The 15843-nt window shown below is 41.6% G+C and overlaps 1 protein-coding gene across 1 annotated transcript in view; it reads right to left on the bottom strand.

Moving 5' to 3' along the window:
• Positions 1–15843, bottom strand: part of KNL1 (kinetochore scaffold 1) — a 44274-nt gene that overhangs the window by 13395 nt on the left and 15036 nt on the right. The window contains exons 9-16 of the mRNA XM_074998850.1: positions 13249–15688; positions 12805–13191; positions 9446–12240; positions 7211–7358; positions 5538–5605; positions 5299–5397; positions 4302–4417; positions 958–1048 (exon numbers count right to left, since the gene is read on the bottom strand). Of these exons, the coding sequence (XP_074854951.1) occupies positions 958–1048; positions 4302–4417; positions 5299–5397; positions 5538–5605; positions 7211–7358; positions 9446–12240; positions 12805–13191; positions 13249–15688 (6144 nt within the window). The remainder of the gene's footprint in view (positions 1–957; positions 1049–4301; positions 4418–5298; positions 5398–5537; positions 5606–7210; positions 7359–9445; positions 12241–12804; positions 13192–13248; positions 15689–15843) is intronic.

The raw sequence follows: 15843 nt of genomic DNA, 5'->3' as shown, positions 1-15843 counted from the left end.
TTTGATAGCAGCCTTCAACTTCCTGAAGAGGGCTCTAAAGAGGATGGAGAGAGGCTGTTCTCAGAAGTGATTAAGGCAGAACAAGGAGCAATGATCTCAAGTTACAGAGGTAGAGATGTAAGATTGGATATTAGGAAAAACTATTTCACCAGGAGGGTGGTGAAGCACTGGAATGCATTACCTAAAAAGGTGGTGGAATCACCATCTTTAGAGGTTTTTAAGTCCCAGCTTGACAAAGCCCTGTCTGGGATGATTTAATTAGAGGTTGATCCTGCTTTAGGCAGGAGGCTGGACTTGATGACCTCCCATGGTACCTTCCAGCCCTAGAATTCGACGATCCTATGTGGATTCTCCAAATTTTAAAATCAAGATTGGATGTTTTTCTAAAAGCTACAATTTTGGGATTGTTTTGGAGATGTTCTATGGCTTATAGTAACCGAGGTAGCTGTATTAGTCTGTACTCCAACAAAACAAAGCAGCAGCAATGTAGCACTTTAAAGACTAACAAAATGATTTATTCAGTGATGAGCTTTCATGGGACAGACCCACTTCATCAGATCTGATGAAGTGGGTCTGTCCCATGAAAGCTCATCACTGAATAAATCATTTTGTTAGTCTTTAAAGTGCTACATTGCTGCTGCTTTCTACGGCTTATGTTATGGTTCTTTCTGGCCTTAGAATCTATGCAATTTTGCTACCTTACAACTCACTCCCCCGGCTTTCCAGATTGTTAAGATACTGAACATATGAGCTAAAACACAATCCTTAGACATTCTGCTGTTCAATTTTTGCCATGATAATTGACCATTATTTATTTCAGCTCTTCATTTCCTGCCTCTGAGTCAGTTTTAGAACTGTAACAATAATTTGTCTTTTGTCCCACAATTAGCTAATCACGTACAGTCTGAACTCAAGTTTTTATAGTTGCATGCAAGAAGACTGCAATACTAGTATTACCTCATTGTCAGAACATGTCCTCATGACTTCCCAGAGGCTCTTATTCACATCCACCAAAAGTTTATCCTGGACACCCGCACACAACTTTAAACTGAAATATGAAACAAGGTCAGAGAATGGCCTCATTGTAGTCACACAAGACAGCATGTAATAGGTTATACATCTTATGCAAATCTACTCCACTGCATTTTAACAATGCATGGAGATTCAAGTATTTCCTTTTAAGTAGGACTCAGGATCTTTGACTTGCCTGTCAGACATGACTCCTTTACAGCCCTTTCACTATCTTTCAGATATTACCCCTTTTTTTGATGAATAGCTCCTAACAGATCACATTGTGAAGGAAGTAGTCTTCACAGAATAATCTCCTCAGATTCTCTACACTTAACTATTCTTTAATCTCAGTTATAAAATTACAGATCAGCAAACTCCAAAAGTTTATGCAAAATAAAGGGGCGTAATCTCTTTTTGTTGTCCAGGGAATTAAATGTATTACAAATAGGGATGTAAAATCCTAGTTAACTGATTAGGCACTCGTGATGCTGTTGCAGGTGGGGAGCACTCCAGCATAGCCAGAGCTGCCCTGGGCCCCAGTGCACCGTAGGCAAGAATGCTCCATCTGGGTCAGAGCAGCCCTGGTTCCCAGCGCTGCAGGAGTGCTGTGGACAGGGGCACTCCAGTCGTTCCTCCCCCCATATGGGCTGCTGCAAACACGTACTGCCCCATTTAGGCTGGTGTGTCCCCCTGCACCTGCAGTGGCCCCATGAGGCTGGAGCAACCCCATACCTGTGCTGGACAGAGGGCTGCTCCAGCCCCTGCTGGTTATCTGTTTAACCTATAACATCCCTAAATTACAACTGTCAGAAATGAAAGTGTAACTGCTGCATAGCTGTTAGCTAAACAGCTGAATACGGATTTATTCTTAAACAAGTGTTTCTGATACAATTTGGCTTCACTTACAGGATACACAAGACACCCAGAAGTGATTTATATTACATGAAAACCTATCTCAATTAAGATAAACGTACGGTTTTATTCACAAATTAGAGATTTTTGTGGACTATCCACTTAAAAGTGTGCCATGAGTGATTTTTTTTTTTTAAATCCTCAGCCTGGGACAAAGACTTTTTTTGTGGGGTGGGGCTTATGGATCATGCTATAGTTTTCACAACTTGTCACCTAGAGGCTGGATCATTACAGTGAAATCTAAAACTTCAAGTAATTTGAAAGTTGCAGCTTGCTTTCATGCTGAAAACACATTAAACATTTGCTGCTCAGTATTTCCTTTGGTTAGTATTTATGTTCCAGATGAAGTTTAATGTGATGTTTTTGAAGGCTGAGCATGCAGGACAGAGTTGTTCAGGGAACAAAGAAAGAGGAAATGGAATTGATGTTATGGTTGGGAAGTTTTTGAGAGGGCTTTTACATTTTATCTCTTGTGTTTTGTTTTAATACTTTAACTGAAGTGTGACTGATGAATCCAACACTAAGACTCAATCAGGAACAAGAAAACTTAAGCCTCTAGGACAAGGGTCAGCAACCTTACCAAGGCAGAGTGCCAAAATTTGATCTCTATGTATAGTCCAAGTGTCGGTGATACTTTTAAAAGTCACTAATAGTTCTACTTACAACAGCTTCATTAGAAAATAATAAGATGCAGAGCTTTACAGTTTAGATGTTGGTTGGTAGCATTAGCTGCTCTTTTGTTAATCCACAGGCGACATGGCTTTGACCAAAATCAGCACAGGTGCCAAGACTGGCATGCGAGCTGAAGGTTGCTGTTCCCTGCTCTAGGATATTGTACTGGGTGTATTTTAACTTGGTAACTTCCAAAGAATTAGAACAGACAATGGCAGATTATAACCCATCCTACTTTCTTCTGTTTGCCGTCTTTTACAAGCTATGAGAAAAGGATCGAAAATGTTTATTTTTGCTAATATTAAGTTACATTTACAGGTTGGATGAGAATGAACAAATTAAAATCACTTTTGGCAGATTTGTCTCTATCCACCTCCACTCTCGCAAGTCCTACCAAGGCTTCCCTATACAGCAATCCCTTGCTTTATGCAGCTTCATGGTGCCGGAAACTCACTTTAACCCAAGTTTTGCACAAAGTGAGGCTGCTGGGCTCTCAGCCTACCTACCTTCCTGCGGCTGCGGGCAGGTAGGCAGGCTAAGAGCCCCTTCCCCTGGTCTTCCCAGAGCAGTGCTAGGCACCGCTCTGGGAAGGTAAGGGAAAGGCTTTTAGCCCGCCTAGCTGCCTGCCCTTGTGGGCAGCCAGGTGGGCTAAAACCCCCTTTCCCCTGCTTCTCAGAGCAGTGCCGACTAACAGCCATGCTGATTCATCCCCATTAAACCCCCTGCTGGCTCAACACCTCCCAACTCCCCCGCCCCCAGCTCACCTCTCCCCAGCAAGGGGCTTCAGCTGCACACATGGGGCTCCCCTCCAACCCTGGTGCCCAACCCCCCCTGGGGCCTCCATGCAGCCCCAGCTCACCCCCCACCCACCACCACATGGCTGGCTCAGCACACATGGGGCTTCAAACCCCTCCTCCAAAGCACGTCACCCCGGTTGATCCCTGTTCAATCCCCCCCATCCCCAGCTCACCACTATCCGGCATGCTCTGGGCCGTCAGCCGCCTGCGTGTGCAGGGCTCCAGCTGTCAGTCACTGCACGCACATGAGACTCTACCTCGCCCCCAACTAACCTGCCCCTCCTCCGGTTCAGCCTGTTCAAACCCTCCCCCAACCCACCATGGCCCAAGCTCACAGCCCCCGGCACACAGGGCTACAGCTTCAACCTGTGCCCAGGGCTTCCAACCTCCGGCATGTGTACATGTGGGGCTCCGGCTCCAATCCCCGTACCCACCTCCCCCGTGGCCCTGACTCCAACCGCCTGGCCAGGCTCAACCCCCACCTCAACACCTTGCTCCCCAGGTCCAACCCCCTGAGTGCCCTGGCTCAAGTGCACCCTGCCACCCTAACCCACCCTGGCTTAACACCCGTGCCCCCTCTCAGGGCCCCAACACATCACCACAAGCCCTCCCCAACTTACATGAAATTCAAGGTACGCGAGGGTTGCGTAGACCGCAACCCTCTTGTATCTTGAGAGATTACTGTATTCAGCTTTTACACATAGGTTTAACTGAGTACTTGTTTAAAATTGAACAGGTTAAGTACAGTCTTGAACCTTTCTCCATGTGTCATTTGGAAAACAATGGAATTACTCCCCTTCAAGCTGTTATAAGTGTATCCAAATCTAAGATGATGGGTAACAAACAAAAGAACTAATACTCCCCGTGAATGACTGAAAAAAACCGCCAAAATAAAAACAACTCTCTTACTCTTCTATCATCTGAGCGAGAACCTGGCAATCTTCTTCATAAATCTGCAACTTGGGGCGATAAATGTACTCGCTGAAAATCAGGTCTTCTGGAGTAGGAGCTGTATCGACTGCATGCTAGAAGAATGATAAAAATCCAAGAATGCATTTCAGATAAAACAATTACAAGTCAAAGCCACATCCAGATTTTAATACAAGGATTGGGATAGCTATTTAGCAGAAAAAGTTGGGGGCTGGGGTGGGCAAGGCAGCATGGCCTAGTGGAAAGGACAGCACCATGAGTTAGAAGTGCTAAGTTTTAGTCTACCCTGTACTGGATTTACTATGCAATTTAAGGTTTTTCAATCAGATTTGGATTCCTTAGTGCTTAAGTCACTGGATACTTCTGAAAAAATTGTTCATAAACATGAATTTAGGTAGTCTGTTCTAATTTGAAGCCAGGGTGGAAGTGACATCTCAAGGAAGCTTTCAGTTTTGTTGACTGTTCATTGACTACTGAAATGGCTAGAGTGGTGCAAATCCATGGATATCAACTTAGTATCAGTAGACATACGGATCTGTGGATGTGGATGCAGATATCCATGGACCAGCTTTTGGACTTTGGATCAGATGTGGATATAAAAGTGGATACAAATTTTGTATCTGTTCAGAACTCTAAATACTGGCTACCAGAGGCAGGGACAGCAGCGGTCTTTAGTTCAGCCTACGAGGCTGCTTCACCACCTTCCAGATCCCATATTCCCTCTGCCTCCCCATAGACAAAGAAAGGGAAGGTAATAGAGCAAGACATGGTTGGAAAGTAAACTATACAGATTTAGTCAGAAATACATTGTGGAAAAGGGAAGGGGGCTGATTAGTCTGTAGACCTGATAACAAAGGTCTTGACAGCTACAGAAGCTGAGTTGAATTTAGTCCAACTCAGTAAAATAGTTGAAATGACAGAAGGATACAAGTTAAATGGCAGTGATGTGTGCGCATCTGAGAGGACAGATACTCACATTGGCTGGAAGATGACTCTGCCGGGGTTTCTGAATCAGAACATGGACCTGGAGAAGCGTAAGAAACTCCCCTACCGTGATAACACCATCCTGCAGTTTCTGCAAAATGAATAAAGCGTGGACATCAACCATTAGAGTATGCTCATTAGTAAGGGTGCAGCCCAAAGAATATCTAAGGGGAGACAGGAAATGTTTCTCATTAGGGAAAAAAATCAAAAGCCTTTTAGATATCTATGTACCTCAAATAAATTCTCTTCGCAAATACTGTCCATGAGAAGCTGACGCTCCTTCTGACTACTTTGTTGCACTAGAGAGAAAAACAATTACTGTGATTCAAAAATAAAACCCTATGGCATCGTGACTGTAGGTCCATACCAGATTATAACAATTTTCATATAATTCAGAGTTTGACCTTCAAACCATCTGAACAATGCTTTTGCTACCTAAGCATTTGCTTATTCAGGACTCATCTAGTTACAGTACTGCAGCAGTGCTGATGCACCACTATAGGGATCAGTGAAGACACTACCTATACCAAAGGCACAGCTTCTCCCATTGGCATAGGTACTCCTCAAGAGACAGTACTTATTGCAAGAGGAGAAGCCCTTTGTTGATACATCACTCTCTACACTGGGAGTTAGGCTGATTTAACCGTCTCTCCACACTTCTCAGTGGTGTAGTTAAGCTGATGTAAGTTTCCAGGGTAGGCCAGTGCTTAGTAGTCAAAGAAATATAGTTGGGGAAATTTGAGGTAATTGGAAAGTTCATTAGTGTTAATTATATTAAATGTCTAATGTTTGTGTGTTAGAATATATCCTAAATATTAGTTACATGACTTATTAGGCTGATGGTGAAAATAGTTACAGAATCAGAGTTAAGTTGTTTATGAATCTTACCTTCAACTTTCTCCAATTTCAAGACTGTTTTTGGCTTTAAGTTACATTTTAATTTGATTTTCTGTTCAAAGCATATTTCCAAATTTCAAATCTAATTTGTTTGAATAATCAAATGAGACACTTATCTGTACAGTCTATACAGAAGACCCAGTTCTCCCTGTTACATGTTCTATTAGTTCCACCTATATTATCTCATTTGATCCGTGACATATGAGCCGCTCTTATGAGTGCAACCACTATTTCTGGTCAGGGCCAAGTAAAATTATTGCAGGCATCTCTTCAACTTGTAACAGAGTCTTCCTTTTTCTAACTCACTTTTTAGGAAAAATCCCATTAAAATTTCTACTCTTCTACAAAATCAGGGTGGATAAAAATTGATGATTTTTTAAAAAAAATCAATGTTTTAAATCAATAAAATACTTAAGTTCTTATTTATAAACAACAGTTACAATTAAACTTCACCACAAACCTGCTACATATACACTTACAGCTAAATAGAGTTAGAATCTATCACTCAAGTATACAATACAGCAAGCTGCCGTAAGAGAAATCTAGAGTTGCCTGCTGTCGCTGAGTGTCATTTTCTAATTTTGTGTTGTACTACATAAAGCATGCCCCTTATTTCTGGGTCATATCCACAGACCATAATGGTGATGCCTCAAGATTATTCCTTATTTTACTTCCGCATACCTCAGCTTTTCCCAAGAAAAGCCCATTCTATACTTGTGTTCTCAAAAAACAGAAGTACCAGTGAGTCCAATGCGTTTTACTCCAAAATTAAGTGCACTTTAAGCACAGTATTAGCTTGTTGTTAACTTGATTTAAATAAATTCTTTTTTAAATCATCTTGGTATAAAATCAACCCACCCTGCACAGAATCTAAGAGCTTAAAAAGATTAATTCATAGTACTATAAACAGCTTACATGACATACTGGTAAGAGCTCCTTATCCACTGAACTACTTAAAACTGAAATAATTTAACAGTTTTAGGTGAATATTGCCAAGAGAGTCTTACTACTAAAATCTGTGTCAGTTTTAAGAGAATCCAGGCAGCTGCTGTTGCTAGAGTTGGTCCTCTCTAGGCTTTTAGCTGATACACTTGAAGGATTTTCACCCTCATGAGTTTCTGCTTGACTGTGAGATAAAATGATGCTGGCGGTAGCCTAAAATCAAAGAGTGTTAAGAGAACAAATATTTATTAAGACACTTGGTGTACAACAGCCATATTATGACTTTCAATAGCAGATCATGTTTAGATGTAGGGGCCTACAAAATTCATGATACATTTTTGTCAGTTTCACCGTCATTTGATTTTTAAAATAATCAATTCCATCATTTCAGATACTTAAACCTGAAATTTCAGTGTTGGAATAGTAGGGATCTTGACCCTAAAAGCAATTGTTGAGGGTTGGAAGGTTATTGTAAAAGAATGGTGGTACTGCTACCCTTACTTCTGTGCTGCTGCTGGAGGTGCTGCCTTCAGAATTGGACAGCTGGAGAGTGATGGCTGCTAGCCAGGAGCCCAAGTATGAAGGCAGAGCATCCACCTGCAGCAGCAGCACACAAGTAAAGATGATATGGTATTGCCATCCTCATTCCTGAACTGCAACTGGTGGGTGCTGCCTTCATAGATGAGTGCCCCAGACAACAGCTGCCATTTTCCAGCCACCCAGCTCTAAAGGTAGTGTAAAAGTAAGAGTGGCAATACCATTATCCCCCCTAAAATAACCTTGTAACCTTCCAGCAATTCCCTTTTGGGTCAGGACCCCCAGCATAAGAAATGCTGGTCTCCCCTAAGAAATCTGTGTAGTATAGAGCGGCGGTTCCCAAACTCTTCAGCATTACGTCCCCCTTTTGATTTTTGAGAAATCCTTATGCCCCTCCGCCTCTTTGTTACCATCATCCAACCCCCCTTTAACAAAAAATTCAATTAGTAATTTAAAATAAATACAAAAACTTGATGCAAAATGTTATTTAAAATTAAAACTAAGCAAAAAGTTTTCTTGGCCTTTGTAGGTCCTTGGTGCAACCTCATCTGGCCAGCTACCTGAGCCCTGTGCCAGCCGCCAGAGTCGACCATGACAGCCACCCACCCACCTGAGACCTGCACTGCCAGAGCTGTCTGCCTGAGCCCAGCACTGTCAGGCCCAGCCACCCACCCACCCGCCAGTCACCTGGGCCAGCCCACCCACCAGCTGCCCACTGAGCAGAGGCCTGCCCCAGCTACAGCCCAGCTGCCCAAACTGCCCACTCAAGCCCCACGCTGCCAGGGCCAGCCGCCCACCTACCATCCCAAGCCACCTGAGCCCCATGCTGCTGGGGCCAGCTGCCCACCCACCAGCCTGAGCCACCCAAGCCCCACAGTCCCAGGGCGAGCCGTCAGCCTGAGCCACCTGAACCCTAACAAGCTGGGGCCACCTGCCAAACTACTACTAGTCCCAAAAGCCAGCCAACCACCTGAGCCTCACAAGCCCTGTGAGCTACCCACGCGAGCCCCTCCCATCCCACAAAGCCAGGCACCACCAGCCCCCCGCTATTCCCCGTTCCCATCCCCTTCACCTCAGCCCAGCACTCCCAGCCTCCCATTTAATCCCATCCTCCTCCTCCCCACCCTCCCAACCCACGCTCGCTCATCTTTGCAGAAGGCAGCTAGCTCCACATGGGTCTTTGCTGGCTGCCTGCTTTTTATACTGGCTGCACTGGGTCACCCATGTGAAATGGCAGAGGCTGAGAGCCGGAAGGAAAGGTCAGCTCCTTCTTCAGGTGGGGGGGGGCGCGGTCACCTTGCACCCCCCCCGGAATTTCTTCACACCCCCCAGTTTGGGAACGCAGGGTGTAGAGTAAAAGCACACGAAAAAAAAATTTCAGGGTTTGTGATTCAATTCTCGTGGCCGTGAATTTAATAGGAACCTAACGAAAAACACATACTACAAAAAAAACCCCATGAAATTATTAACGGTAGGTGCTTTAAAAGTTGCATAAGATTCTGTACTCTGTCATCCCAAATTCCTCTCACTTCAGATGGGCGCTGTACACATCAATTTCTTTTGTGGCTACAGCAAGAGATAGGGTAAGATAGTAGGGAAAGGTAGGGAACACCATGAAGAGTAATGAACTGATGATTAGGTAAAATCTCAGAATAAAGACTACACTAAGAAATTTCTAAATTCACACTCCTGTAATTTAGGCAAATGAAATCAAAACCCTGTGACACTTGATCATATTCTGATTACCGATTAGTTAGGCTCACCTGTTGTTCCTTTGTGGTATCTCCATCCCAGCTCTCAATCCTCTTCATCTTCTTTTCTTTATGGAGTTCCTCTTTCTCTTGTTCCCAAGCTCTCTTCTGGTTTTTGCAAGTTTCTTGCTCCTCTAATTGGTTGCTTTTATTCTGAAAGATCGCTTTTTTGTTCATCTCATTATAGGCTCCATCAAGAGGTTCATAACTTACAAACTCAACTGAATCCAATTCCTCTGGACACGTAGGAAGCAATTCCTCATCTATATACTGAGAAGGGCTCAAGTTTTGCCTGCCAGTGGAACAGACGTTGTCAGAAGTATTGCTGGTGACTATATTTATTTCCGAACCCTGAATTTCTACTCCATCTACCGATTTGGCATTGAGATCTTTTACACTTGAAGCAGTGGAATTTCTTTTGTTTGGCAATTTAGGTGGGAAGATACCTAGGGGCAGATTTCTCACCTGCAATTTACCTGTATGTGTTGTGTCTGAGAGAGGGTCAGTAGGACCATCTCCATTTTCAAAATATACATTTTCCTCTTCTTTGTTATACAATGCATTGGTTGACCCCTTTTCAACATCTTTTCCTAAACTCAAAAGTTCTTCTGGCTGTGTTGGCAATTTTGGGAAATTTTCAGACAGATTAGACGTAGCAGCCATTTGAGAGACAGGGAAAACATCATACTTCCTTTTCAAATTTTTTATCTTTGAACAAATATTAACAATTTCTGATAATTCAGGCAAAAGTTTGGGATCTACTTTTTCTGCAGGCATGTCACTGTCTTGGGAGAATTGCTTAGTCTTTTCAGTATCTCTTTTAAGTTCTTCCCATTCAGCAGACACTCCCTCGTTTTCCTTAGTCTCTTTGTGAGAAATAACGTCTGTGCCATCAGTATCTAACTCTGCAGGACCGTGTTCATGTCTATATGAAGTCAACGTCCCTGGATTGTTTTTCAGATCTATATTTCCAGTATCCAACATGTTAACTGCACCCGTATTCAAACTATTAATGGTCTCCTTAGATAAGTGAGACTTCAAATTCCAGTCTAGTACTTGAGACACGTTATTACCATTTTCTCCTTCACCACCCAGGAGACTATTTTCAGCAACATCTTTTCTTTGACTTTCTACATTGTAAGTTGAGGATTCTATCTGGTTCTCTGGAAGCTTGAAAGACACTCTCTTTGATTTAGGTTTTACTTGGTTTTTGAGATCCCGGCAGTATACAGAACTTGAGCTACCCTTGGAAAAGTTATTAACATTCTGTGGTTCCTGAACACTATCTGAAGTGACTTCTGGAATTGACAGAGAGATGGGTACAATGGATTTTTCTGTGGCATCACTGTGGATTTTCAATATCTCTCTTTCTTCCTTTTTACCCGGAAACATTAAAACTGATAAAGCAGGGAAATCCGGTCCATGATTGTCCCCAACATCAGAGTGGCATCCTTTACCCAAATCTTCTGTATGCAAAAAATGTGTTCTCTCTCCACAGGTAGGAGCTGATGTTCTACACAAGTTCTGCTGCTTGTGGCTTTTACTTGATACTTCTTGGTCCTCGGAGCCTTTAAGATTATTACTATTAATAGCAACCGTGTGAGATGCAGTGATATCCATCTTCTCCTGGTCATATGTAAACACAATTGTTTTATTAGCAGGAAACACAGGACCAGCATGGATAGTTTGTATACTTTGTTGGGCAACTTCATAATCTAAGAACACTTTATGGATTTTAGTGGTCTCCATATCATCACCCACTGCAAAAACAACTGTTTTGCTATTTGAAAAAGCTTCCTGTCCAACCCCCATATCCAGTTTTAATCTATCCACATGCATGCCTTTTTTCATAGTTGTATCAGTATTGTGAGATTCAGTTATTTCCATATCATCCTGATTAAATGCCAACACCATTTCATCTCCATGAAATGCAGACTGAGCATGAGGTGCTCTCTCATCTTGAGAAAGGATTTCATGGCTTATTGCTGCTGTATGGCTTTCTGTGATCTCCATGTCATTCTCTCCTCCCCATGAAAACACAACAGCCTTCTCAGTGCTTGATCCAATCACATGCTTTCCTCTGTCCCCTTTACCTTGCTCTGGCACAGTCTGGGGTGCAACCTTTTGTGTTGGGTTATCAGTTACAACAGTGTTGAGTCTAGTTATTTCCATGTCATCATTGCATGTAAATACAACAGTTTTATCTGCAGGAATTAAGGGTATTACATTATCTGAACTCTCGCCTCGTAGGTAATTTTTTTCTTTTACCACAGTGTGACATTCAGTCATGTCCATATGATTCTCATCACCCAGCGAAAACACAACAGTCTTTTCACTGCTTGATCCAGTCGGATTCTTCCTTCCAGTTTCTTTACTTTGTGCTGCCACAGTTTGGGATAAAATCTTTTCCAAAGGTTTGTCAATTACAATAGTATTGGGTCTAGTTATTTCCATGTCATCATTGCATGTAAATACAACAGTTTTATCTGCAGGAATTAAGGGTATTACATTATTTGAACTCTCGCCTCGTAGGTAATTTTTTTCTTTTATCACAGTGTGACATTCAGTCATGTCCATATGATTCTCATCACCCAGCGAAAACACAACAGTCTTTTCACTGCTTGATCCAATCGGATTCTTCCTTCCAGTTTCTTTACTTTGTACTGCCACAGTTTGGGATAAAATCTTTTCCAAAGGTTTGTCAATTACAATAGTATTGGGTCTAGTTATTTCCATGTCATCATTGCATGTAAATACAACAGTTTTATCTGCAGGAATTAAGGGTATTACATTATTTGAACTCTCGCCTCGTAGGTAATTTTTTTCTTTTACCACAGTGTGACATTCAGTCATGTCCACATGATTCTCATCACCCAGCGAAAACACAACAGTCTTTTCACTGCTTGATCCAATCGGATTCTTCCTTCCAGTTTCTTTACTTTGTGCTGCCACAGTTTGGGATAAAATCTTTTCCAAAGGTTTGTCAATTACAATAGTATTGGGTCTAGTTATTTCCATGTCATCACTGCATGTAAATACAACAGTTTTATCTGCAGGAATTAAGGGTATTACATTATTTGAACTCTCACCTCGTAGGTAATTTTTTTCTTTTATCACAGTGTGACATTCAGTCATGTCCATATGATTCTCATCACCCAGCGAAAACACAACAGTCTTTTCACTGCTTGATCCAATCGGATTCTTCCTTCCAGTTTCTTTACCTTGTGCTGCCACAGTTTCGGATAAAGTCTTTTCCAAAGGTTTGTCAATTACAATAGTATTGGGTCTAGTTATTTCCATCTCATCATTGCATGTAAATACAACAGTTTTATCTGCAGCAGTTAAGGGTCTTATATTATTTGAACTCTGGCCTTGTAGATATATTTTGTTGTCTGTTGTCATGGTGTGACTTTTGGTCATCTCCATACCATCATCATCTGCTGAAAATATGACAGTCTTCTCATTTGAAAAAGACAACGATATTAAGCCATTTCTGCTTAACATCTTGGTATGCATCAAGGGGCACTCACCACCTTTTTGTTGCTGCAGGCTATCTGCAGCTGTAGTGGTGCGGCATGAGATGAAATCCTTTTTCTTTGGAAGTAAAGTATTGTCTTTTCTTTTCATTAAAACTGTATCAAGAACATTTACTACACAGCTACCAGTCAAATCCACATTTTCTGCAGAGAAAAACACATCTGACTTTTCCGAAAGAGAAGCCCTCTGTGAATCTTTTGTATCTGGCATTGATATCCTCGCTAGTGATGGCTGTTCAGCACACCTCAAATGCATGTCATCATTCTCAATAGCATGACTTTTAGTGAAGTCCTGTTTTGAAGAAAGTGAAGCTTTATGTGTTGAAGAAAGTTTCTCGAAATTTGCAGTGTTTGATGGTACCTTGTTTAACTCTGCCATAGTATGGCTTTGCTGTTGTGATTCAGAATTTTTGGAGTCAATATGGATTCCTGCTGTCTTCCCAAAATTATGGATTCCTGCTGTCTTCCCAAAAGGTACATTTTCTTCAATTCCAGAGGGAAGGACATCATCACTGGAAGTGAAAGAAAACCTTGCAGTACCGCGGTCTGGAATTTGATTATTTCCAGGAGTGCCATTCTTTTGATCTGAGTTCTTTCTGAGGCTCCCACATTCTATTGCTGCAGTCTGACTTCTGGTAATATCTATATCAGAACCACCAGAAAAGAAGAGGGTCTTATTTTGTAGCTGTTGTGGTTCAGATATTATACTGTTCTGAGTATGCGTACACTCATATTCTTGTGCTGCAAGAATCGGAGGAAAGTTAAGAGCAGCAGTGTGATTTCTGGTTATGTCCATACTTTGATCATCTGGAAAAACAGTGTTGTCATTAGTACAGGCAAGTGAAGGGTTAACTAGACTTTGCCTCAATTGCTGAGATATTTCACAGTTTTGTCTTTGCAAAAGTTTCAGCACACAGGTGTTGCTGGCAATGGTAGGGCTTTTAGGGACTTCCATCTCTTGCTCTTGTGATGAAAAAATCATGGTCTTGGGATTGCTTCTTTTAATATCCATGTGATCACCCATTCCTGAAAGTGCATTTTCCTTGTCAAGGATTACAAAACTTACAGCTTCATTCACTTCTTTGTCCCAGTTCTCTTCTGAAATAGTTTTAGGCTGAATTTGTTTTTGGCTTGCAGCTATTTCAGTGTTTTGATTGTCAATAACTAAAGCATGACATTTACTTATTCCCATTTCTTCCTGATCATTTAAATTAGAAGAGCTGGATTTGCTTCCAAAAATTTTAGGCTTGAATTTCATATCAGCAGACATAGGAGGAAGGTGACTTCCAATGCCCACTTCAGCATCCTTGGCAATGTGACTTGTAGTCAAGTCCATATCTTCTCCTGAGAAGACTATTGTTTTGTCACTTGGCAGTGAAACGATCAGCGAGGTCCCTGCCCTGTGTTGAAATGTGTCCAAAGAAGTCCAAGAACCAGGATTTGCACTTGAATCTGGCCCCAAAGTCTCAGAAGCAGCTCTATGACTTTGGATAGCTTTTTCATGACCATTATCTAGAACAAAAGATATTGTCCGGGAATTATTTTTACACTGCTTGAGAATGTGATTATCTGAAATTTGACATTTTGTAATGTCCATGTCATCATTCCTTGAAACTGTTTTTTCCATTAGCAAAGAGCAGGAATTTCCTGGTTTTTGAAAAGCTTCATAGAAACACCTGCCAGTTCCTCTGGAAGTTTCATTACAGTTGTCAATTGTGCAATTCCCAGTCATTTCCATATCGTTACCACTAGAAAAGACAACGGTTTTATTACCATGGAAGACAGGCTCAGAAGAAACACATCCAGGAACCACAGTCCTTGATCTGAAACCTTGATCAGAGGTCTCTGATACATTGTGATTGTCTGTCAAGATAGTATGGCTTCTAGTAATATCCTCCTCAACTTCAACACTTACAGTTTTCTTTTCAACACGCTGTTGGGAGCCTTGTGGAACAATCAATTGATGGTCAGATTTTCTGTTTAATCTAGAATGGTCAGCCACAAAATTGGATGATAAATCCATTCTGATGTTCTGACTTTGTTTCTCAATGTTGAATGTGTTAATTTTGGGGACAGACATATTTACTGTTTGACTGGCAGTCACGCCCATATCTCCACAAGCCATAGTAACTTCCCCACAGCCTAATTGCTTTGATACAATCTCACAAGTGTTAGGGAACATGGTATTAATGGAAGATACATGACAATTTGTAATATCCATTCCATCATCTTGTCCTCTGAAGATTCTAGTCATATTGCTTGTGTTCTCTTGTGCATGGGAATATACACTCTTCACTGGAGAAGATGAACTACTTTCTGGAACTTGCGTAGGGACAAAAAACAGGTTCTCCTTGTCAGGTCCTTCAAAAGTGGGGCTGACAGACGTTCTATTTGACTTCAGCCTTCTCAAGAATTCATTGAAATCTATTTTCTTTATGGGCTCAAAGTCTGGCTTCTGTTGAAGAGACGGACATGCATAATTTGCCTCTGTAGGATCACTGAAAAATCGCAATTCCTTCCTCATTTCTGGCTCTTCATTTTTAGATGTTAACCCAGCTAAAAATGATTTGATGTCTATTTTCTGAGGTTTGTCAATTTCTTCATTGCTTTTAAGGTTACGTGTGATCACTGCAGTGTGACTAGCTGTCATATCCATTTCGTTTTCATCCAAAAAGATGAGTGTCCTGTCATTCTTATTCGTTTGATTGTTCTCATGCCACTAATGAAGGACAGGAAACAAGAGTTATTGATATTTACAAGAAGTACTAAACCAATTATTTTGTTTAAACAAGGCTCAATTAATGTGGCCTAAAGGCCAGTTTTATTTTTAATAAAAGAAAGACTGTCAATTGAATCTGACCTGCTAGATGAGTA

Source organism: Carettochelys insculpta, chromosome 6 (assembly GCF_033958435.1).
Source record: "Carettochelys insculpta isolate YL-2023 chromosome 6, ASM3395843v1, whole genome shotgun sequence".
Lineage (NCBI taxonomy): Eukaryota > Metazoa > Chordata > Testudines > Carettochelyidae > Carettochelys > Carettochelys insculpta.
This window is presented reverse-complemented; position numbering and strand designations above follow the sequence as displayed.